Source organism: Ictalurus punctatus, chromosome 21, assembly GCF_001660625.3.
Source record: "Ictalurus punctatus breed USDA103 chromosome 21, Coco_2.0, whole genome shotgun sequence".
Lineage (NCBI taxonomy): Eukaryota > Metazoa > Chordata > Actinopteri > Siluriformes > Ictaluridae > Ictalurus > Ictalurus punctatus.
This window is the reverse complement of record NC_030436.2, coordinates 5,708,620-5,733,216: the sequence shown is the minus strand read 5'-3', so window position 1 is coordinate 5,733,216 and position 24,597 is coordinate 5,708,620. Positions and strand designations below refer to the sequence as shown.

The 24,597-nt window shown below is 36.4% G+C and overlaps 1 protein-coding gene across 1 annotated transcript in view; it reads right to left on the bottom strand.

Annotated features, from left to right (window-relative positions):
- dock3 (dedicator of cytokinesis 3) overlaps positions 1-24,597 on the bottom strand; it is a 233,896-nt gene that overhangs the window by 78,447 nt on the left and 130,852 nt on the right. The window contains exons 6-9 of the mRNA XM_017450749.3: positions 23,703-23,851; positions 14,172-14,256; positions 4,651-4,692; positions 1,717-1,871 (exon numbers count right to left, since the gene is read on the bottom strand). Coding sequence (XP_017306238.1) covers positions 1,717-1,871; positions 4,651-4,692; positions 14,172-14,256; positions 23,703-23,851 — 431 coding nt within the window. The remainder of the gene's footprint in view (positions 1-1,716; positions 1,872-4,650; positions 4,693-14,171; positions 14,257-23,702; positions 23,852-24,597) is intronic.

Below are 24,597 nucleotides of genomic sequence, written 5' to 3'. Positions count from 1 at the left end.
GTAAGAGTGGTTATGGGAGGTGGCTGGTATACATAAATGTGTTAATGTGGCTAAGATTATTTGATGTAAACTAATACTTTAAAGTGGATTATTTTGGATTGCTATGGAGCGAAGAGCAATAGCACCACCAGTGGTCATAAGACTGGTATGAAGAAGTGAAGCTGGGGCTGATTTCTTTCTAGTCCATACTATAGCTCCATGCATCTAATCATTGATGGTCATGTCAGATGATTACACAGGGTGACAAACATCCTAGATTTGACTTCCAGCTACCTCCATCGCTGGGGCATCTGTAACGCGTCATCAGTAGTGAATAAGACAGCACTTGTGAAATACAGTTGTGGGTGTAATGAATGTGAACAATTAATTACTCTGTAAATCTTTCTCCCTAAAATACCTTTAGGGATAATAGAATAAGCGCACATTGTCCAATCAAAAGTACAAATGTAAAATTAGTGTGGTTTTTTTGTTGTTTGAATGAAACTTTTCGTTCAAACCGAAAAAAACAACAAAAAACACTAAAATTTTTTCATTTGTCTGTCCATTTGAGTAATTTGTACTGACTGAAGAGTGTGTGCTTTTGTGTTTATCATGGGCACTATTTCTGTTTATCATGTTATATAGTGCATTACTCTGAACCCTAATAGCTGTTTATAGACATTAGATTTTACATTTACATTTATTCACTTAGCAGACGCTTTTATCCAAAGCGACTTACAAATGAGAAAGATACAAGCAAAACCTTAACCTTATTTTAAACCTTCCATCTCATAAAATGATTTGCCATAACTGACAGTAACATTAACATACTGCAGAATACTCTGGCCCCATCAAAGAGTATTTTGTGCATACATTTGCAAGCTCATGAAGGTTTCTAGGCCTTGTGCTTGCTAGGCCCTCCTTAGCTCTGAGGAGAAGATACCTTCCAGAAGGGCACACAGCAGCACCCTAAGAACTGTTTTTGTAGCAATGCTTAGCAGGGAATTTTTTATTTGGAATAATCTGCACTATTAATTCTCCTATTTATTTATTTATTTGTTTATTGTTATTACAATTATTACTATATATTACTATTATTATTGCTATTTCATCCAACTTCCATAAAGAATATCCTATACAGGGTCGTGGGGGAGCCTGGAGCCTATCCCAGGGAACTCGGGCACACCCTGGATGGGGTGCCAACCCCAGCACACATACATTCACACGCTACAGACAATATGGACATGCTAATAAGCCTACAGCACACGTCTTTGGACTGGGGAATGAAACCAGAGTACCCGGAGAAAACCCCGGAAGCATAGGGAAAACGTGAAAACGGGGCGGAGGCGGGATTTCAACCCAAAAACATGGCGGTGCGAGGTAAACGTGCTAACCACTAAGCCACCATGCCCCCTATTTATTGGGCCCTGTCTGTATTTACATACAGCACTTTGGGGAGCTACTGTTGTTTTAAATGTGCGTTATGAATAAAACTTACTTACTACTTACTTACAGTAATATGCCCTAAGGACAGGAAATGGGGTCATCGAGTAGTGTGCAGAAAGCAATATCTAAACTGAATGTCTTGGATTCCTTGCATCATATAACCTCTAAAATAATTTGAGTCCCCAAACCAATAAACGCATAAGGACTGAACACACAATGTTTCCCATCTCAATAAAAAAATCTCATTATGATTTTGCCTTTCTTGGGATAATGACTCATAATGCTCCTCACCTTATGTGTTTGCCTTCCCGAAGGTCATAGAGGGAAAAGAAAATGTCTGTGTCTTCTCCTATGGTGTTGTAAGTAAAGCTCTTGAGATTGACAAACAGGTGGTGAGGGACGGGTACCCGACACGCATCACCATGACGCTGCCGCATGCTGTCCCCCTTGAAAAGAAGACAAAAGCTTTAATTACATTCAATAAAATTAGTTTTGAAAATTAAGGGATGGTAAGTGCCTTGAATAAGCAAATCCCCCCCCCGTTAATTGGGAACTACGGCCATGACTCTCCACAAAATATCCAGTAATATTACATTTTGCAAATTATTTTTTTTTGGCTGCTTCTTGCAGTAATGTCCTCCTTAACAGGTCATTGACTTTTAGTCTAGGTTGAGCATTATTCTAAAAGATTTAACAGCACTCCATGGGATATTCAAAGTTTGGATTTTTTTTTTTAAATAACCAAACCCTGGCTAATAATTTCCCAAGTTATTCCTTAAGTTTCTTTAGATGTTTTCTCTAAGAAACTCGGGTGTAGATAGTTACAGGTGTATACTGGTGTATTTAAACTGAGATCTTGTGACACTTTAATTGCATAAAGGTTGACTCCATTCAAGTGATTGTGACTTCCGACGTAAAGTGCTAATTTAGGGGTTTTCACAGCACTGGGGGGTAAATACCTATGCAACTTTGATCATTTTTATTTGTAAACAATTTTACAAACTATACTAATCTCCCCACCCCCATTTCATTAATGTGTTCTATTTGTGTAGATTCATGGCATACAATTCAATCCATTTAAGTTCCAGGTTATAAAACTGTGTGTGGTCAATACATATGCAAGACTGAACACTATATATGCACCCAATTTCATTTCCATAATTTAATAAATTATGGAAGCTAATACATTAGACTCAGCTGATGCTTAATATTTATGAACACAACATGCAGGACTAAAATTAATGAATGTGTTATACAGAAATAAAGCCCTAGTACTATATATATATATATATATATATATATATATATATATATATATATATATATATATAGATAGATAGATAGATAGATATATACACACACAATATATTTGTGTGTGTGTGTGTGTCTGTGTGTGTGTGTATATATATATATATATATATATATATATATATTTTTTTTTTTTTTTTAAATATAACGTTTTTAATTTAGCATTTCATTTTAGAGTTGCAATTGTGGATCATTTTTTTCTGAATGCCAAATTTGCATGTTGGTACTTTCTACTTTACATGCACACTATATATTAGATATATAGAGTAGTATTTCTCTGTTAATATGCATTTTTCCCCCCACACATGATACATCAAAGAAGAGTGGAATATATAATGTTATTTCATATGGATAATGTTCTATAAAATATACAGCTTTCAGACATATACTTCACACAGACATTTCGGAATTAATCCATATATTATGAGAAAATTCATTCTAGTTTCTTCATCATTATGTTTTTTCTATAATTAGAGAGGCGTTAGAGAGGATATTGTGATATGCACCACATAAAATATTGTCAAGGGGATTCCTCCCCTGTGTTTCTTTCAGGCGTAGGATGCTTATGTAGGCAGCATTTGTGGATAGTGTTTGTCCTTCTGAGACTGTCCTCTAGTGTTCCGATTTTGGTCCTTTGCAGAGAAAGCAATCATATCTCCTCTTCTTTTTTTCTTTTTTCTTACAGTGTTCTGTTTTTAGAAATCCAATGGTCTACTTTGGTATTTTAAACAACATATCATTTTCCATGATAAAATACACGATAATTATTTTGATATGTAAATTAAACAGTTTTAATAAAAGACACTTTTCCTAAAGACTTCATATGTAATTTAATAAACAGAAACACATTTACATGTAGTGTCATCACTTAAGGCATGGCACTGCAGGCAGAAATGCAGCTTTTGGTCACTCCAATCAGACATTTGGATAAATTGCATCTATAACACTCAGCAAAACTGAAAAACTCTGCAGTGATGTGTTTATTTCATTGTTTTTGCCCACTTGTGACCACTGCATTATCTGAAACTTAGCAACATTAAAGAAGGCTTAAGCTCCACCCACAAGCTTGTTTCCTGCTTCGTCAAAGTGTGTGTCATTATCTTAAAACTGTGGTACATCAATTTCTTTTATAAACCACACTAAGTACTGTGGAAATTCATGAAATCATATTTATTTTAAACTCATTTTTCTCATAAAAAAACCCCCCCAAAAACTCTGGTTCTACTTGACCTGTATTAAGGAAATTTTACAGGTACATTCCTATCCTAAAATCTTTCTTTTTACCCATGATTTTACCCATTATTACTCATAGATTTCTGAATGTTCATAACGGGAGAAAGTGCTGATGACGAGGAATGATGGATACTGAAAAATGGCATACAACTATTTTTATAACAGTGCATAATGTGTTTGTAATTAAATGCTAAACTATTTAAGTGAAACATTATGCACAAACTAGACTTGTATGCAAATATATGCATATTTAATAAGATGGAGCATCATGTGCATAAATAAATACCAAAATAGTTTTGCATCCACTGACAAAGACTGATTGTGTCTTGCCTTAATAACGAACACATGATACTGACTCAGTCATACACAGTATGTGTGTTATAATTTCTATGAGTGAAGAATAGTGGCACCAGTGCAAGAATAAACATTAACAGAAAATTGATCAATGTGCATAAACATGACTAACCATGTCCTGACCTTGAGATGAACTCACGACTCAAACAGGTTCAAATTCACCTTAGACTTCTCTAACAAACTGCTAACAAGCTGTAAAACCAGGTTTAGTGTCAGGTTTTAGCCTGAAGTCAACAACGACCTATAAAAGGGTTAGACTGCTCAGTGTGAAGAAAAACTGTTGTGAAAGGTGACGACTTTATTCACGCAGGAAGGAAGAGATTTGTGTACCTGTGATGTGCTTTGCTGGACACTGTGTCTGCTGGACAGATGCTGTTAGGGGAGAAAAGGAGGGAGGGAGAAAGAAAGAAAGAGAGAACGATGTGAAAGCAGATAGGAAATTCTTGAAACCATATCGTGAAAAAAATCCTAAGTGATGTGTGTGTCTGCTGCGCTTAGAGCCTAGCAGTAGACCAGCTGCATCTCAAGTGGATGTGGGAGGGGGGACCTGAGGCAAAAACACCAAACCATACTGAATAAAGCGCTGTGACATATGGGGAAGAAACACACACACCGGGTTAGAGAAGTCTGTTAGTATCAGTAAGTAAATATAGTACAGTTGCTGAATATTACAAGGAATTTATTTCATACAATGAGGGGGAATCAGTGACACCAAAGTGTCAGAGTCGATTACATTTTTAAATGAATCAAATAACAACACACGGTACAGTTTAGGCATTGGTAGTTACACTTAATGTTTATTAACATCTGCAAAACTTGAGATGTTACTTCATGTTATCCGTTAAATTATAGAGTCCATCCAGGATTTGGTCATTTAACGATCGCGGAAATGAACCCAAAATCAAGCGAACTCCGCAATATTCGGAGGAGTTTGCAATTTTTCAAAATTACCGCAGATTATCTGCAGATTTAGGCCAAGACGTGTCGTCACGTCATCACGACGCGCATTCAGCCAAAACCCTCTTCGATTCACGTGCGTCGATTTCGTGCAATTGCATTTTCACCAATTCAAGTCGTTTTCTGCACAAAAAACGTAAAGCCATCCGTCCTGAAAACTTAAAGGAACGGCTCTTACGGTTACCTCTGACTTTTAGACTGTTAACTGCTGAGATTAGAGACTCCTTCTATTAACGATCAGTAATATCCTGGTGATGCCACAGCCATATGTAGGACAGGAACCAAGGGAACTCTCTGAATGGAAGGGATGGCACACGCTCTCTCCCCTGTCAATCACAGAGACACTAGCCAATTGTCGGTACCTGTGAGCTCATGTATGTGGAAGAGGGCAGATAGTGTTCTCCTCCAAGTGTGTTTTGCTGCCTTGTGATACAGCATGAGCAACAGTTCAAATAGATGTGGTACTTGGCTTAGTTTTAGGTAGTTAGCTGTTTTATGATAAAGGAGAGCTGGCTGGTGAACAGGAATTGGCAGGTGATCAAATTGGGGAAAATAGTTCTGAAAAGAGTATCCGCTCATGAGTATCATCCATCAAGAAAATCACCATCTGCGTTGTTCCGAAAGAAACAATAATGTATTAGAACAAGGGCATTAATATACTGGAACTATTATCAGAGTCGCTGTTCTAGAAAAAATTTCCAACATGAAGCGATGAAGGTCTTATAGCAGTAAAGTTTGCAAAACGTGTGTTGTACTACACTTACATTAGGAAGCCAAAAGAAGAACATGAGACCTTGAACTGTGAAATTTGTTCTGACAGCACTATCACACACAAATGCACAAACTCCCAATGCAGATACTTGCAGACTCAAATTCACGTTTAATTAATACACGAATACACACACACAAGATCTCGATGGGGGGGGGGGGGGGGGGGGGGGAGACAAACAAACAAACAAACAAACAAAACGCTGTGATAAATATTTTAGCAAAATGCCTTGGAAATAATTGAGACATTAATTAGTAACAATTTGTTTTGCAAATGTGTTTCAGTGTCAGAATCGCTTTATCATCCAAGTTTGCTCCATCCCGATGAATGCTCTCATATTAAACGAACAATATCACAGCAGGTGATTTAATCCGCCTTAAATCTAACCTGTTTCTGTTAATTTATTTTTTCAGACTCATGCTATTTATTTAAAAAAAAAAAAAAAAAAAAAAAAAAAAAAAAAAAAAAAAAAAACAGTAAGCCCCACCTCCACTCTATTTACATTTGCTGAATTTAAGGTCCAAATTGAAGTGATCATGACTAAGCCCTACTCACTCTGAAGTCTCCATCCTTCACGATGAGAACACTTGCATGTCTAATAATTTTCATCGCTTCAGTTTGGAGCAATTCTACAAATTGTTGCCGTGGGTGGTCTCCATTTGAAGCATCTTTCCAACAGGACTGCAGTGAAAGTGCACATGACATGTAGTGTAAGTGTTTCCCTTCCTTGCTTCTTGGGAAACGAGGACAGAAAGAATCGAGAACAAACAAATGAGATGTCCTTGCTCATAGAAGCACCACTTGCTTAAATGTTCACGCTGACTCATCATCTGACTTCTCTTGTGTTAAAGGAAGGCATATTATTTGACTTTCATCCAAGGATTTCATTTGTACGCTTTTTTTTTTGTTGGTAGCAGTGAAGTGTTTATATCATATGCTTACATCACATGCCAGAATAAAAAATAAAAAAAAATAAATATTCTGGTAGGATTCACCGGTATAATTCCTCTGATCATACACTATTCAAAGAACTGGTACTTCCTTAATCTTGATTGACTTTGATCGATTTCCATGGTTACAGCCTGAAGTGGGTAGGATAAAAGAAGCAAGGAGGCATCCATTCTTTTGCGATGCACTCTTCACTATAGAGCTATGATTTGATTACATATGTTTATGCATTTCCTTTTCAAACAGGAAGTCAGAGAGGGAGCGTGTCGAAGGGCGCACCTGATTTCCACAACAGCAGCATTCAAAATAAGGCATACCTACTGCCGAATCTGGAAGAAACTGAACTGTGGCTAAATCATGCAGCCGGGAGCTTACAGCTGTGAAGCATTTCTCACTGCCAATTTGCCCGTTGAGAATTTTCAATGTTTTGTATCCTACAGCCGAGGTTTCCAACCATGTTGGATTGGTATCGGGCCGTGGATGGTTTGTAACTGGCACGCGGCAGTATTTTCCCCCGTCCCCTACGGTATGCATCATGCAGGATATTACAGGGTCTCCTCAAGGGAGAGCAAAAAAGACTGCAGTTTAAGACAGGATAATGTAACTGTATCCAGAAATTAGCTTTCTGGTTAACACACACAAACACACTCAAACAATGCCAAACATACACTTTTGGGGTGGTGGATATACTGATATAGATGTATCTGTTTTTTCATAGTAACTGATTACTTGTTAATTAGTTGAAATAATGAATATAATCATTATGTTATATTATTTTATATATATATATATATATATATATATATATATATATATATATATATATATATATATATATATATATATATATATATGAGAGAATGTGTGTGTGCTCCATCACTGTACAACTTTCTTCCTTACTAACAAACAAACTAAATAACTATCCTGGGAGACCTGGGCATAATGTGAGATGCCAGTCCATTGCAGGATACCATGTTCACACACATGCACACAATCATTCACACACTCATTCACACCTAGGGGCAATTTAGGGTCACCAATCCACCCACCATGGAAGGTGGGAGGAAACTGGAGAACTCAGAAGCAGCCCACATGGGGAGAACACGACACACTTTATTGAACCAGGATGGCATTTTCCTACCAAACCAAAATACTGTGATGCTTTTCATCTATTGTGATATGATATTTATACCGTATTGCAGCACAGCCCTCATACACATTCACACACAAAGACACATTCATTTTTGCTGCAGGATTGTGAGTGAATTATGAAGCTCTACTACCAAACATATGTTCCCCCTCTTGAGGCTTTGTGAGTGTTCTGAATAAATCAACGCAGACCCCCCTCTGTGAACCCGCCGATAGAGACATGCAACTCAACGCAACATTAAACCTGACGCTGCGTTATCTGATCGTGTTCTGATTGTGTAACTTTGGCGCAGATTAAAACAACAGCAAGGTGCAGACATCACGAAAGCCTGACAGCTAGCGAGGCCTCATCCTCAACTCCAGCAGGGGACCTCCTGATTTAGAAACGCACTGAAAACAAACATCTTCCTTCTGTTCTTGGTTATTTTATCATTAGCTATGCTAAATGCACGCCTTGAGGGACCCATTAATCCTGAACAGTGAAGTTAGAAAGCATGTCCTACATATTATTTTTTTTTTTTTTTACTTTTCTGCAATTGTAATATTTGAGAGAAAATTTAGACATCGCGTTCTTTTTTTTTTTTTGGTCATGTCTACTCATTCACGATTATTGTGTCGCTTTCTATTTTTTATTTTTTTTACTAATTGTTAGATTTTTTCCCCCTCCTATTCTCTTTGAAAAAGCTTTTACAATTCAGTAATACACAATTCCTTTGCTAATACATCATTTCAATCTTAAATTGCAGATAAATCATTCAAATATAACGAGGAAAATGAAATATTAACATACTGCCTGTAGAGCTGCACAAAGAGAAAAGGCTTTAGAAAAGAGTTGCTTAGATTATTATTAAATGCAGGACTTCAATCCCAAAAAAACATGTATTGTGGTGCAATCGTTCCCTGAGTTTTTTAATATTCACCTTGCATGGAAGAAATATATATATTTATTTCACTTTTACAGACTCACAATTACTGCTAATTAATACACAAAAATTTACACATAAATAAATAAATAAATAAATAAATAAATAACCTGCCCATGTAATTAAATACACAAATAAATAAATAAATAAAGTAATTTTATTAATTCTTTAAACAATCAAAATATACAATTGATATATTCTGCTATCCAGATATTTTAACATAAACCAAACATCTTCAGAAGTTTGGAATGTAACCCAAAGGTCTACTTTGTGGTTCAGTGTTGCCTGAAGGCAGGTAAATATGGAGGTTTTTACAGCTCTGCACGCTCTGGTTTGTGTTTTTGGTACTGGCAAGGAGTTCCTCTTCCTCCCACGAACTGAAACTCTAGCACGCCAACACAACACATTACACTAGCACACTTCCAAAAAGAGTTTGAGAAGTCGGTTCTCCAAGAGTGTTATAGTGCAGTGAGCACTTTATTCTCAGTGCTGATATATATTCTTAAATACGGACATATAATGGCTGCTTTTGCCACAACTTTACAATATCACTTTTAACTTATATTTATTCATTCAGAAAAGGCATTAATCCGATGTTGTTCGCACCAGACACATGAATGGATCACTTATGGTTCCTTTTTTTTTTTTATTTTTTTTTTTACTTCACTTGCAGTTGAACTGCAGTCGATGCAACAACATCAGGAAAGGTAGTTAGGTTTGCATATTTCACATACATCATATCCGTCATTTTCCAACAGTCACTCAAATGAAATTCCTTGTCACCAGATTTTGCCTTTACTACTTTGTAATCTCAAGTGTGGTAGCAAATTAATTTCATGTTATGGACTTACTACGATCAAACATGCATTAAAATGTTGCAGCTGGTCTCTAGGGAGAGACTGCATGATCCTATCACCATACGTGAGGTTCAAAATAGAAGATTTCAAAATATTGACAAACAAACGACATGCAAGTGGTAACCCTGCTACAACTGTTTCCATATGCATGGTCTTGTTTTTTTTACTGCAGTTTTAAAGTGTTGTTTTAAGTGTTTGTTGTTATGCCCCATATATATAGTGGTACTTGAAAATTTGTGAATTTTCTTTATATCTGCATAGATATGACCTAAAACATCAACAGCTTTTCACACAAGTCCTAAAACTAGACAAAGAGAACCTAATTAAACAAATATTATACTTGGTCATTTATTTAGTGAGGAAAATGATCCAATATTACATATCTGTGAGTGGCAAAAGTATGCGAACCTCTAGGATTAGCAGCTCATTTGAAGGTGAAATTAAAGTCACAGTCAGATGACTTCAATCCCTGGGATGACAATCAGGTGTGAGTGAGCACCCTGTTTTATTTAAAGAACGGGGATCTATCGAAGTCTGATCTTCACAACACGTTTGTGGAAGTGCATCATGGCACGAACAAAGGAGATTTCTGAGGACCTCAGAAAGAGAGTTGTTGATGCTCATCAGGCTGGAAAAGGTTACAAAACCATCTCTAAAGAGTTTGGACTCCACCAATCCACGGTCAGACAGATTGTGTACAAATGGAGGAAATTCAAGACAACTGTTTCCCTTCCCAACAAACATCACTCAAAAAGCAGGACGTGTAATAGTCTGCAAGGTCACAAAGGAACCCAGGGTAACTTCTAGGCAACTAAAGGTCTCTCTCATATTGGCTAGATATGTAATATTGGATCATTTTCCTCAATAAGTAAATGACCAAGTATAATATTTTTGTCACATTTGTTTAATCGGGTTCTCTTTGTCTACTTTGAGGACTTGTGTGAAAATCTGATGATGGTGTAGGTTACATATGCAGAAAAAAAAAGAAAATCCTTCAAAAAGGGTTCCCAAACTTTGAAGCACCACTGTTATTTGTTGTGTCTGAAAGTTGTTTGTGGTAACTATTATGCTGCCTCCTTGGTCAGGGCTCCCTTGTTAAAGTCCCCGTGGAGTGCTTTGAAACACACATCGTTATTCGATGTGTTGACATAATTGTCACTGAAACAGGAAGTCAGGGCAGGACATATCGAGTGGCTCCTCAGCCTTTTTAAAAAGCCAGTAGCGTTTAGCTACTTTCTTCAACTTGAATGAATTTCCTTCTTAACCAAATTACAATTGGAAAATTTAATAACACATGCATTCGAACAGCCAAAGACACATTCATGACGCGTGCTTGCCGATATGATTTCTCTTGCTTAACAACGGCAACTTCGGGAAGGTGCATTTTATACTGTTGGGGGCGGGACACTTCAGATTCTAGAGAGTATTCGATTGGAGAGGACATCTGATGAGAAGCTTAAGTGCATAATGATGTCAACAAAAATGTTGATTCGTATTGGTGGTAGAGAGAGACTGTACATTTTTTACGTATACATCTAAATATGAATTTTGTCTTGGAACACACTAGCTTATAGATAACCTTAAGGCTAAGAATCATACTAAGTCACAAAACTTACATTTTGATTTCATAGGGACTTTGAAAAAGATTTTTTTATGCGTCATTGTGGCTGCCCAGGTTGAATGATTATTTAAACTTTAAATAAAAATGATATTTTTTATTAATTATATGTTGGCCACCCCTGCATTGACTCCATTCTGAGTACACCCATGATTCTTGTACAAACTTAAACAAGCTTATTGTGCAAACTTAAAATGTTCTTGTGTTTTAATGGCGTCTGAAAAGCTTTTTACCCAACATTCTATGTTTGGAAAGGTTGAAGTATTGGCACATTTGTATTCATTTCTGCAGCCAACAGCCTCATTGTATTAATAGTTAGTCAGCGCCATGGATTAACATTAGATTGCTATCAAGCCCATACCATAAAACAATGGTGGATCGGATATCGGAGAAAAAGAGAACAAATTTGTCCTGATCCTGTAACAAATGGAAAAACTGGAATAGGTGTACATATAAAGACACTTGATTGTATCTTTCTGTTAGGATTGATTTTTATTATATTTATACTTTACGAAAGGGGACCCAGACATTCCTGGAATTGTTACAAAAACCCATTGTTATGAAATTTAAAGCATTTTTTCTTTAATCCCCTTCAAAGTACTCTCCTCGTGATGCGATACACTTGTCCTAGCATTTCTCCCATTCCTGGAAACATTTCCTGTAGTCATCTTTTGTCATCATGTCTACAGACATCTGTGTTTTTTCCTGGATTTCTTCCACGGTGGCAAATCTTTTCCCTTTCAGTCTCATTTTGAATTTCGGAAACAAAAAGAAGTCGCAATGAGTGAGATCTGGTGAAAATGGTGGACGTGAAGAAATAACCACATGATTTCTGGTTAAAAACTTCTTGGGTGACAACGCAGTGTGTGTAGGTGCATTGTCATGGTGCAAGATCCAGTTCTGGGTGCACCACTGCTCTGGAAATTCTGCCCTGATGCTTTTCCATAGAGGTCTAAGCACTTCAGTGCTAGAATGCTAGAATGCATTTGCTAGAATGCATCGCAAACCATAGTTCCTATAGAAACCCAACACAAACAAGCTCAATCATATTTACAGTCACCATCTTACTGATCACCAACACCTGGAGTCAATCACTTTCACACCCTTTAATCACACTTAAAGGGTTTTACTCTATACACACTCCAAACTTGCACACAATGCAAAGTATCGCTCCTATTATTGAGATTGTGCCTCTGGTTCTTTATTTCATTTTCTGGTTAATGATTTCACTCCTCTCTACCACATCACCAAAATAAAAACGAAAAGAACATTAACGTCACCTACAAATCTCCCGTGTGTGTTTCTTCCTGGATTTGTTTTTTTTTGTGCTTCAGTAAAAAAAAAAAAAAGTGTTTAAAGAAAGAAATACTGGATGGGCATCAATACAGGCTGACACTCAAGGTTTCAGTGTCAGCATCAGTATTGGAAAAGAAATTTGGTATCATGCCATCTCTAACATTGTCCCCGAAATCATTTTGCGAATTTTAAAGTTTCGATTCGATGGCTACTCAATTAACCTAGTACTTGTGCCCATCACTAGGTCTGACCTCTGCTGTCCTGTGTGTTTAGATATGATAATGCAGAAATGTCTCTGAAATGTCACACAGATTTTTTTTCCTTCCTTAGAGTCTATAGAGGCTTATGTCATTTCCTCCTGTTTGCATTACTTTTTCCTCAATATATTGTGCAGAATGGAAGGTTGAAACTAACTACACTGAGAAATTGTTTAAAAACATGGTTCGAATTCAGTACTAAACTATTTACTTCTAAGTCACTCTCTACACAGGAGAAAGGTAGATAAAAAGCGAGTGCAATAGAAGGAGAAGGTGAGAAGTTGGCACACCTCCGTGCCAACTCTCCCGCATCAGTGCCAACAGGCCCTGCAGGAGCGCCAGACCTCAGTGCCAAGGCCAGGGCAGCACTGGCCGGTCCATGCCAACCTCGGGCATCACCGTAATGATCGTCTTGGCAGAGTTTCACCCTCATCTCATGGTGTCATTTCAGCAGTGAGTATTTTTGAGGCAGAAATTAAATCATTAATCTGCCATATGTGTCAGTGCAGCTGAAAGATGATGTGATATTTTGTCGGAAATAATAAAAGCATATGCTTGCCCTCATTCTAGAAATACGGCATGCAAATGAATAAGCTGGTTGATTTGTAAACATTCAAAAGCTTAATTAATGCCTGTTGGTTTGGAGAATTTATGGCCATTTATGATTCAGGTAGTTAAATCTGCAGTTTAAATGTTTTCTTTTTTCAATCTATCATTTGATAATATTCGCTAAGGTACTTGGTGCCAAACCATCCGATAACGAAAACTGTGACTTAAAGGGGTTTTAATAACATATGTTTAGATACTGTACATTAGCAACCCAAAATGGAGGCTTACTGAACAAGAAATACATCAAGGATTAAAACTGAAACTGCAAATTAAAAAAAGCACACACACATACGGACATACACATACAAAGACATGCTGTAATTGTGCACACATGCCCAAGGGCAGCATAGACAAGGTTCTGCATCACACTCATCCTTCTCCGTGAAGACAATCCCATAAATCTATTCACTGGACTAGAGTTTGGTAAAAATTTCAACAAAACATCATGGATGACCATGGAAGACTTACCATTTTGTAGAGGTCAGAGACACTAATCTGGTCTGCATCCACCATTTCAAAGTCCTTCCTCGGTACGAGATCCAGACCTAAGTGTCTGTTAAATGAATGCAGATTAAAAAAAAAAAAAAAAAAAGATGAGAGATGGTGGTAAGGGAATAGGGGCAGGAATAAAGAAATAGTATTTGGATCAAAGAGTCAAAGTTAAAAATAGCTAGCATGAATGACTAAAATCTGACACGTTACTTTTGACACCTGTTGTGGTAGCTTTAACACGTGCCAAGCAATGCTGGTCTTACCCACCAACCATCTGTCACGCATTGTACAATATTCATTGTGACAACATATCTCAGAGTACACCAACTACACACTATATAAAACTTTCTAAAAACAAATGATTTCTAGCATATTTTATGGAATGCTCCATGTCTAGAAGCAATTTTTCTGTCGCCTATATGAATATCATTTTAATGCTATTTCAAGTAAACAGACACTGGCATATCATTACATTCCTACTTTCCACATGAAACTATGGACAAATTAAAGACAGATTCCCTTAGGTCATTCAGATGAGATAGCAGATACAACAGTTCTCAACAACTAAATGTTACGCTGTATGTGCACTGTGTGCAGCTGTTGCTGAGGGATGCGAACAGGTGTGTGTCACACAACTTCTGAGTTAAAGCTTTCAAAATGGCATGCAAGTCATGAGAGTCAATACAATGAAAATAGCGACAATTTTTAAAAGAGGTCCAAGCATTGAAGGTATAGTTTTGATTCTTCTTCTTCTTTTCTGATTCTCTGCTGAAACATATCGCACAGACCAAACTGTAAGTTACGGATGTGAAACTTGGTCAACAGGTAGTTACCCAGGCAAGCAAGACGGGCCCAACTGGCCTAATGGTGGCGCTATAGCACAAGCATTTATGCTTTCTTTTTTTCCTCCTATTTCTTGGTTTAAGACAAAGTCCCCACCCACTAATTTCCACCATGACAGATTTTTTTTTTTTTTTTTGCCAATTTGTATAATATGCAAAACCTACTTTTGTAAACTAATCCTAGGATTTATAGCCAACCTTCACAAGTTTGGTATCAAACTGAGGTTTTGGTTCCTGAGAATCAGGTGTTAAGTCCAAATAGCTGTTTGTCAGGAACCAAAAGTCCAACTGAGCTGAAATTTGGCATTGATCTGCTAATTTGTAACTGCATTTTTAATCATCACTAAATTACTTAAAAACCATGACCGTTTTCAGCCAATCAGCTTTCAGCAGGCATTTCACACGACTAGCATTGAACTATAATCACAAAAACTTGATAAGCATATTCATGCTCTTCATTCTCTTTATTCTTCTGTGTATTTTGGCAAGAACTGCCACTAGCAGTGCAGATGAGTGCTTTGACCCCGCAAATCGCTGCTTGAGCCAATAATAATAATAATAATAATAACAACAACAACAGCAACAATAATAATAACAGCAATAATAACAATAATAACAATAATAATTATTTGTTAATGCAATTATTATTTAACTATTGAAATGTTTTTCCTCCCCTTGCCTTTACCAATCTGTCAAATGATCAAATCATCAAAAACATAAATACAGTGCAAACTATGTACAGACACTAAATTAATATGAGAAAAATAAATAATTTATTTAATTAAAATTTGTTCTGTGTGAAAAGGCTGATTAACTAGACGCAATTACTAAACAGGGTGATGAGCAACATGAAAGCTTCTCATTTACCACTTCAAGGTTCTCCAAAAATACATGATTATGACTGTAGGGAAATGAGGGCACATTGACATTAGATGGCACAACATGTCAAAGTAGACACAATATTTACTAAAACTCCATCTCTCCTGAAAATAGTAGTTGTATTAGTTTGTGTTTACAGAATACTTCTAGTGCAGTTCATGAGCCTGTACAGGGTGACAGACATAAATAATTAAGCTGTGTGAAGCTAACCAGCAGAATCTTTTTTACCATGAAGAAAAAAAAACAAAAACAAATGTAAAGAAACATGCCTTTGAATCTCCTTATGTTTAAAGCACCCATGAACATCCCCATGTCATCCTGCCACCAATTGGCTCAACAACCTTGGTTACACAACGCTATTAGTTAAAGCTTACTGCACTGTACAGAAAGGCAAGGCAAAAGGCAATTCACTTCTACATATATAATCACTATTCGTGTGACAGAGTTGCATAGTTATCACTAGTGTTATGAATCTCCGGAGGTAATTCGGGACTCCAATTCCCAGCAGCCTCTGCACGCCTGCTTCACGGTCACATGACCACCCGTACCTGACACTCAATCTGTTAACAAGCATCTGTGGGTATTTAAGTCATGACTTTTACAGCACTCTGTGTCCGGTGCTATTTGTCAAACGTCGTCAAGTTATGCCCTCGCTTCTCCTAGGTCTTGGTTTATGTTCGTTTCCCTGTTCTAGTTTGCTTGGTATGTCTTGTGTGTTTGTTTGAACTTTTATTAAACTTTGTATCAGCACGTGCATCCGCTTCTGTCTCCGCATTCGGGACAACAGGACACTTTTATATTCCTTATATCTCAAACAGTAATTCTGATCTATGAAACGATCTATGGCAGTGAAAATGCCAGCAAATATTTTGATGCATAATTGCTAGCCCATACACAGTTGCTCCTTTTGAACCAGTTTCTTGCAACTGGCTCTTGAAGTGCTTCCACTTTTGTCCTTCAGGCGTCTGAATAAATGTCAGCTCTGTAAATGCCACTGACTCCTTTTCATTTTATCCCATTTAGTCAATTATCTGTTAGCATAGCCAGCATTGGATCTCCCAACAATATTTTGCTGACAGTGTAGTGGCTGAAAGTGCATTACAGAGAACAACCTTGAAGGACAAAATGGCCTTCGTAATTGCTGACACAGTTGTTGACACATGTCGACTTCCACAGCCTGAGTATTATTTTTGGTGAACGACTATTCAATCATTTTTTTATTTTTTTTTTAGCCATGAAAGTCTAAACCTTAATATTTAGTTCTTAATATTAAACTGTATTTATTCAGTGAATTATTCAGTAACTGAATCAGGTTAGATAGAAATGTGAAACGATCAACTAGAAACCGGGTCAAAACTACATATAGATAAGCAAACAAAGAAAGCGGGCTTAGGAACGCCAGGTGCACAAACACAATATTGAGTGTACTGTATATTTCGTGTTCATGTTGTGAATGAGAGTCTCTTTTAAAGGGTCGGTGAGTGTGTGTGGTTGATTGAACACAGGTGTGAGCATAGCAGTGTGTGTTCTGTAGAGTGTAATCTTCGTCTGCTGGAGGTGGAGTTTGCGGACTGAGACGACCTGACAATATACACCATCTTGTCATAGCATAATGAATTTAGTTTAGAAATATTATAACTTTTTTTTTTTTCTCAAAATCTTTATGTGAAATATTTTTATGCGGGTCTAAAGTGCTGTCGTAGACAGTCTGGTGCTAGAAAGATTGCAAGTGCTGTAGCACCAATTAAAATATTGTAGCACTGTAGGACAGATAAAAATAAGCTAAAAAATAAATAAATACAATTTTAAAAAGCGTTAATCCTCATAAGTGGTGCAATTAATTTTAACTGTAAAGAAGAAGAAGAAAAAAAAAAACGAGTTAGAATACAGTAACATCTTCATTGAACTTCGCTCTGACTCAAAGGTGTATAACGTCACATTATCATCATACCCAATTATAATAAAACGATAGCAGCTTCTGCAAGGCAAATCCCAGGGTTATATTAACATGGTCGCACGAATGTTTTATTGTTTCTATTGTAACGACTATAGTAAAGACACCGAGACTTTTATAGCAGACAATCCACATAGACATATATGTATGTGTAGTTGATATTTTTTATAACGTTCAGAAGTAAAGCTGCTCTTTTTAATTTTTCTAATATGGGAAAATCTCCAGGACAGAGGGCTTTGTGGTTAACAAGCTGATTTTTTTTTTTGTCTTATCAACCTCAAGAGAGAGAAAGAGAGATGCCGGTGAAGGACAGACTGTTATAACAGAAAGTAACTATTTTGTAGATGTTCCACAAAGTAATTGATGTTATTCTTTAATATATATATATAAAAAAAGAAGAATAACAACAAATCTTCGACGCATCACACTAACGAGTCAACTTTTTTATTCTTACATATCAAACATTGTAATTAGTTTTAGTTAGTTAGACATTAGTAGTCTAACTAACTAAATTAGTTGGACATTAGTATTAGTTTCCTACTAATGTCCTCTTAATGAACATTATAGTGTAGATTGGCTTGTAAGCTCGTAGGATTAAACTTATCTTTTTAACAAAACAGAGAAAGATATTTTAGAATGATTGTTGGTCTGGATATCATGGCAGTCAGTGTATCCATTTTGGCAATGCATTTTGGCTTTGCTGTAGAAACGTCCAGGTACCAAGTCTGAGTGGAGTGTCTCAGTCATTAGCTAATAATAATTCTGATGAGAGTGGAACGGTTGCAACTATAATGTTTTTTTTTGTGGTGGCTGTTGTTTTTTTTTCACTAAAAGAACTATTTTCCCCAAGTACATACAACATTAAAGTTCTGTCAACAGTGGCTTTGACAGGCCTGAGATTTAACTTTAATCCATTTAGAAACCATTAAATTTGTCTGGACTAATAACTAGTGTATTACTATTTAATTTCTCCCATGGCTTATTCATTTATTCATTTGAATACATATTATTCAGTAAGTATTATGAATTATTCAGTAAGTCCGAAAACTAAAAGGAAGTATATGCAGTTATGGATGTGAGGAATGCTAATCTGGACCCATTAGTGGGTCTTGTGAGTTTAGGGGGTTAATAGTATTTCATAGGAAAGACTAGCAGTGATGAATGAGGGAGAAGACATTATCAGACTGACAGAAAGTAAAATGACAGTAGGTGAAAGACCTAGAAGCACGGCAAACTTTCCTAGTTTGACAGTGAATGAGAGATATTAGCATTTTCCTAATTTCTAATAGAAAAGGGGCCAGTAATTAATCTCCTTCTCTGTCCCCAGCTGACTGTGAGCTCAGGAGACTGCGTGCAATCTCTCACACTGGCACTTGTCTAAAGTGTTCATTTAAACAATATATATGGTGCATTTTATAAAATGAGCCATGAGGATGAATGGTTCTGAATATGTACTGAGGTAAATGGATGCTAACAAAACACTATGAACGTATGAAGGAAATTGTGCTTATGTGGGTAGGGCTGGGCGATATGCTCACATGGCAGGGCTGGGCAATATGTTATACCTTCCCCTCCAAAGCTACTGGAACGGCATGGCCAATTCTTATTTTTTCGGCTATACACCAAAGACATTTGGGTTTGAGATCAAAAGATGGATATGAAATGAGAGTTTAGGATTTCATCTTATTTCCTGGTATGTACATCTAGATGTGTTAAACAACATAAAAACATAGAACCTTTTGTATCAGACCACCCAATTTTCAGGTGAGCAAAAGTATAGGATCAGATAAGTCTTGAAGTAAATTAAAATAAATAACACCTAATACTTGGTTGCAATAACTGCATCAAGCCTGCAACTTACTGACATCGCCAATTTGTTGGTTTCTTCTTTTGTGATGATTTTTCATGGTTTTACTGCAGCCTCTTTCAGTTGTTGTTTGTTTTGGGGGTTTTCTCCCTTCAGACTCCTCTTCAGGAGGTGAACTGCTGCTCAATTGGGTTAAGGTCTGGTGATTGACTTGGGCAGTCTAAAACCTTCCACTTTTCCCACTTGAGAAAGTCCTTTATTGAGTTGGCAGTGTGTTTAGGATCCTGTCTTGCTGCATGATAAACTTCCTCCTGATGGATTTCTCTATAAATTGGCAGACAAAATGTCCCTGTAAACTTCTGAATTCATTCTGCTGCTACTATCATGAGTTACATCATCAATAAAGATTAGTGAACCTGCTCCAGAAGCAGCCATACAAGCTCAAGCCATGACACTACCTCCACCATGTTTCACAGATGAGCTTGTTTTGGATCATGAGCAGATCCAGTCCATCACAGGAGGTTAATCTTGGTTCCAGAACTTTTCTCTCTCATCTCTGCATTTCTTTGCTAATTCTATTCTGGCTTTCTGATTCTTACTACTTATGAGTGGTCTGCAATTTTATCCGTTCCAATAGATTTTGAGGAGACTTTATTAGAATACTTTAAGTCAGGTTCACAACACGATATGTATCACAGATGATTTGCTAACAATACTATAGGTTTATAGGTTTTTTTTGTCCAGTATGTATAAAAATGTCCATATTTTACAAAGAAAAGGCAGAAAAATAAAACATTGTACAAAATAGTGTTTAATGTTCAGTAAGATAATCTACGCCAATGACTATTATTAGGAAACTATATCATAATGTCGTTATATCACAATGTCTATCAGTACTGTCCTAGTCACAATGTCATTAGTATTTAAAGAAATTACATCATCCAGATTGGTTAACCAAACAGTGAATATTTCAAGCAAGAATTTATCTTCCACATGAATCATTCAATAAGTGTTTCATTAAACTATTACTGAATTTACAATTACACATTGGGTATGTACATTATTACATTAAATGCATTGTTTAATTAATAAAATGACTTTAATGATGGTAATTTCAAATGCATTCCTCACTTACTTTAGTCAAGTAATGACAACTGCTTATATGAAGGCTCACTCTCTTAATTAATTCACTATTAGCCCTAATTAGGTACATTAGAATGAGGGAAATTAACCCTCCATTTAAATACTTGCCATGAAGGAAAAATATTCCTGTTATACATGCAGATCAGCAGCAGGGTGAACATCTAGGGTCAGACCGTCAATGTGGTTGTACATGCATGGATGGGACCTGGTAATTACTATAACAAATCGAGATGCAATTATACACCATGACCCAGAGAGAACAACTCCTATTCCCACTAAACAGATCCAGAGCTTTGCTGGGAATGCCAATAACACATTGCTAATTCAATGCTACTACAATGCTACTGACTGTTTTTTTTTTTGTTTTTTTTTTTTTAAATAATACAGCACTTTCCCTTTTCTGCTTTCTTACCTCTTTCACCTACTGTAATATGATTTTATATATGCATTACATACACAGTATATACATTTTATATATATTATTATAATATATTATATATATATATATATATATATATATATATATATATATATATATATATATATATATATATATATATATATATATATATATATAATGTTCAAAAGTATGTGGACACCTTTCCACCACACCCATATGTGCACATTTCAAACCATGGGCTTTAACACAGAGATAGGCAACACCATTGTTCAAGTCCCTAATGGCAAAAAGAAAGGAAAATAAAAGTCATATGTATGCTATATTACTTTTAAATGATGTGTTACTGTTTGTGAGGAATAAAACAGTGCTGTTAAAGGAAAATAATCAATGACAGGGTGGTGTAATGAAGGCCAAAGTTAAGCAAAGTTACTGTTACCACCATGGAGTTGATTATTTTCCAATAACAGCATCTCTTGATGTATTATATTTTTCTTGTATCAGAGAGAATTTGCCATTTATTAAATAATGTCACATTGTACATTTAATCTGTTTATAAAGGGGGTCCCAAAAGTCTCCATACCTAGGAAAAATGAACACATTAGCAAAATGTCTTACAAAACTTTTCATACTAAGTTGATGCAGACATAACCGATGTGGCACTGGCAGACAGTACACATTCCCCTATGTAGGGAAAACTTTGGGACACCCTGTAGTTACATTTGAAATTTTGGAAGGTCCATGAAACAAGTCACTTGCACTGTACCAGGTAGAAATGGTCATTTTCTCACCAGTCCCCCCCTCTTAACGTTAATAAGACCAAATGCAGCTTGGTATGTTGCCTGGAAACCAAAGTTCTGCATCCTGAACTGTCAAAAAACTTAAACTTACAGCGTTATCTCTGACTTTTACAAAGGGCTGACACTGGAGACTGCCCTCCTCACAGAAAACTTCATATGAACAATGAAGGAAATATTTGTCTTTAATTGTTTGCTTATAATTATTTTCCTCTGGCCTAATGATCATTTGCTAAAGTTTTATGTTTTATTAAATAAGCTGTATTTCATATTCGCTGTGCAATTGGTATGGTGGGTCTCAGAACACACCAAGGTCCATGGTGACAACACTGTCTGGTTTGATCTGCTTCTCTGTTATCCCCCGCTTCCCTTTTCACCTCCTTGTCTGCTCTGTATATAAGCTGGCCTCTGAATCTTAGTGCAAGCTGGTGTCAGCTTAGTGAAGTTATCCTTCTGTTGATGAAAAAGCTAATCTGAAGATTCTTCAACCGTATACGCAAACATTGATAATCTGAAGATCAAATCTGTCTTCTGTCTGCTGACTCATTTTTGCCAAATTTCTAACAAACTGCTGTCTTGACCCAGATGGCACACTAACACCTCTCTGGTGAATTACGCCATTACTACACACGTTTTTAAACAATCTGTTTATATGAAGAGTCTGCCATACAAGTCCCTGTCTATATTATTACTATAGACACAATAACCTATTCAAATGTGTGTTAATATAAACTTTTGCGTTCTGAAAGTCTGACTCAAATAAAGAAATTCAGATATTAACATATTTATTTTCTAATATTCAACCCGTCAAAAAAGAACTGAATTATTGAATCTAAAAAATTATGTGAAAACTGAAAGATATTTAAAAAGATGCCTGTTTTTTTGGAATCATAAATGATAAACTGGGAATCTCTGAGCATTGAAATTTCAACTACTCTGAATTTCAAGGACAATTTAAAATAGTGTGGTTTTCAAAGTAAAGTAATGTATGTATCAATGCTACGAATTTTCATTATTAAGAACACAGTGGCTTTCAAAAATACAAATCTTTATGCTTCTTTTCTGCTTCCATTCAGATTTTCCATTATTTTCTTTGTATTGAAAGCCATGCTGATATAATCGTTGGTATTCACTTTCACTACAGACATGGTGGATAAAAAATTTGATGAAAAGGACACTGGATATTCTTTGAAGTTTTAATGGCACAGTGAAGTGCTGTAAATTGTCCTGTAAATGTGTTTTAATTGAGTTGATTTCAATGATAGCTGGCCTATAAGCCTCTCTTCTCAGTTCTGTGATGGCAGAACTGATGAATGTTACTGCTACCGATTGAAAGATAAGTGAAGCCAAATGTCCGACACAGTTGGCCTCTAAATAAGGCAGATATGCTCCATTGTTTGCTCAGGATATATGAGGCAATAACTCACAGCTGAGTGCAGCTGTGAATTGCTGTTCCTCACTACAGAGCAAATTGTTTTCTCTTTCATTAGCTATGTACAACATATCGGGATGACTAATGCACACAAATCTACAATACTCAATTAAGATCTCGGCCAGTCTAACAGAGGAAATGGTCTTGAAGAAATGTAAATCAACCTTAGAAAAAGGGGAGGTGGATCATAAAATGTTCAGTCATGGAAAGTTGTTCCTCAGAGAACTGCATTACTTTTAAACGTATGTAAACTTACTCATTGCCCCAATCGAGGCGTATGGTGATGTGGCGCTTGACCTCGCGAATCTGATCCTGGGTCAGGTGACCAGATAGCATCTGCCGCCGCAGGTCGATCAGCTCGTTCATCACGTGACGCAGCTTATAAAAGAGGTCCACTTTATGCTTCTGTAGTGGAAAGAAAGGAGGACATGGAGAAAAGATGGGTGAGAATTCAGGAAATATTTGATCTGAAAACACTCTAGCCAATTGAGACCAGTCTGTACAAAGGCACACTGTTTTTTGTAATCACTCATTCATTCAAATTAGTCAGGGTGGCTGTGGATCCAGTGCTTATCCTTGGAATACTGGAAGAGTTGGTAATACACTGTGAATGGCATGCCAGTCCATCATTTATAACTCACAGTTGCCAAAAGGTGTCTCACTCAGTGCTTATCTTTCACAAAGAATTAGAAAACAATAAATTAAATCTACCTATCTAGCTAGCTTACAATAAATAAATAAATAAATAAATAAATAAATAAATAAATAAATAAAGATATCGCAACTAAATCTCATGTTCACAACTGGCACACAATTTTAAGGTTTTTCAAATTTGCATGGTTAAGTTTCACTTAGATGAACTCTGTATAAAATAAACTGCTACTGGAATCCATGTTTTTGTTATCCTGCATCTTTTCCCATTAAATGGCCTTTTTCACCAAGGGAGTTTTATTTCCATTAAGACTGACTGATTCTTTAATGGATTTTTGCTTTGGCACAGTCTAAAACCACATGATAATATACTACGAAAAAACACATTTTATCTGACAAAAAGTGAGAAAATGCCTTTCAGCAGTGGTGCTAAAGCCACCAGGAAGTTTTACTCAATCTCAGGGTACAAGACGTACAGGAGAGAAACACTGGATTTTCAG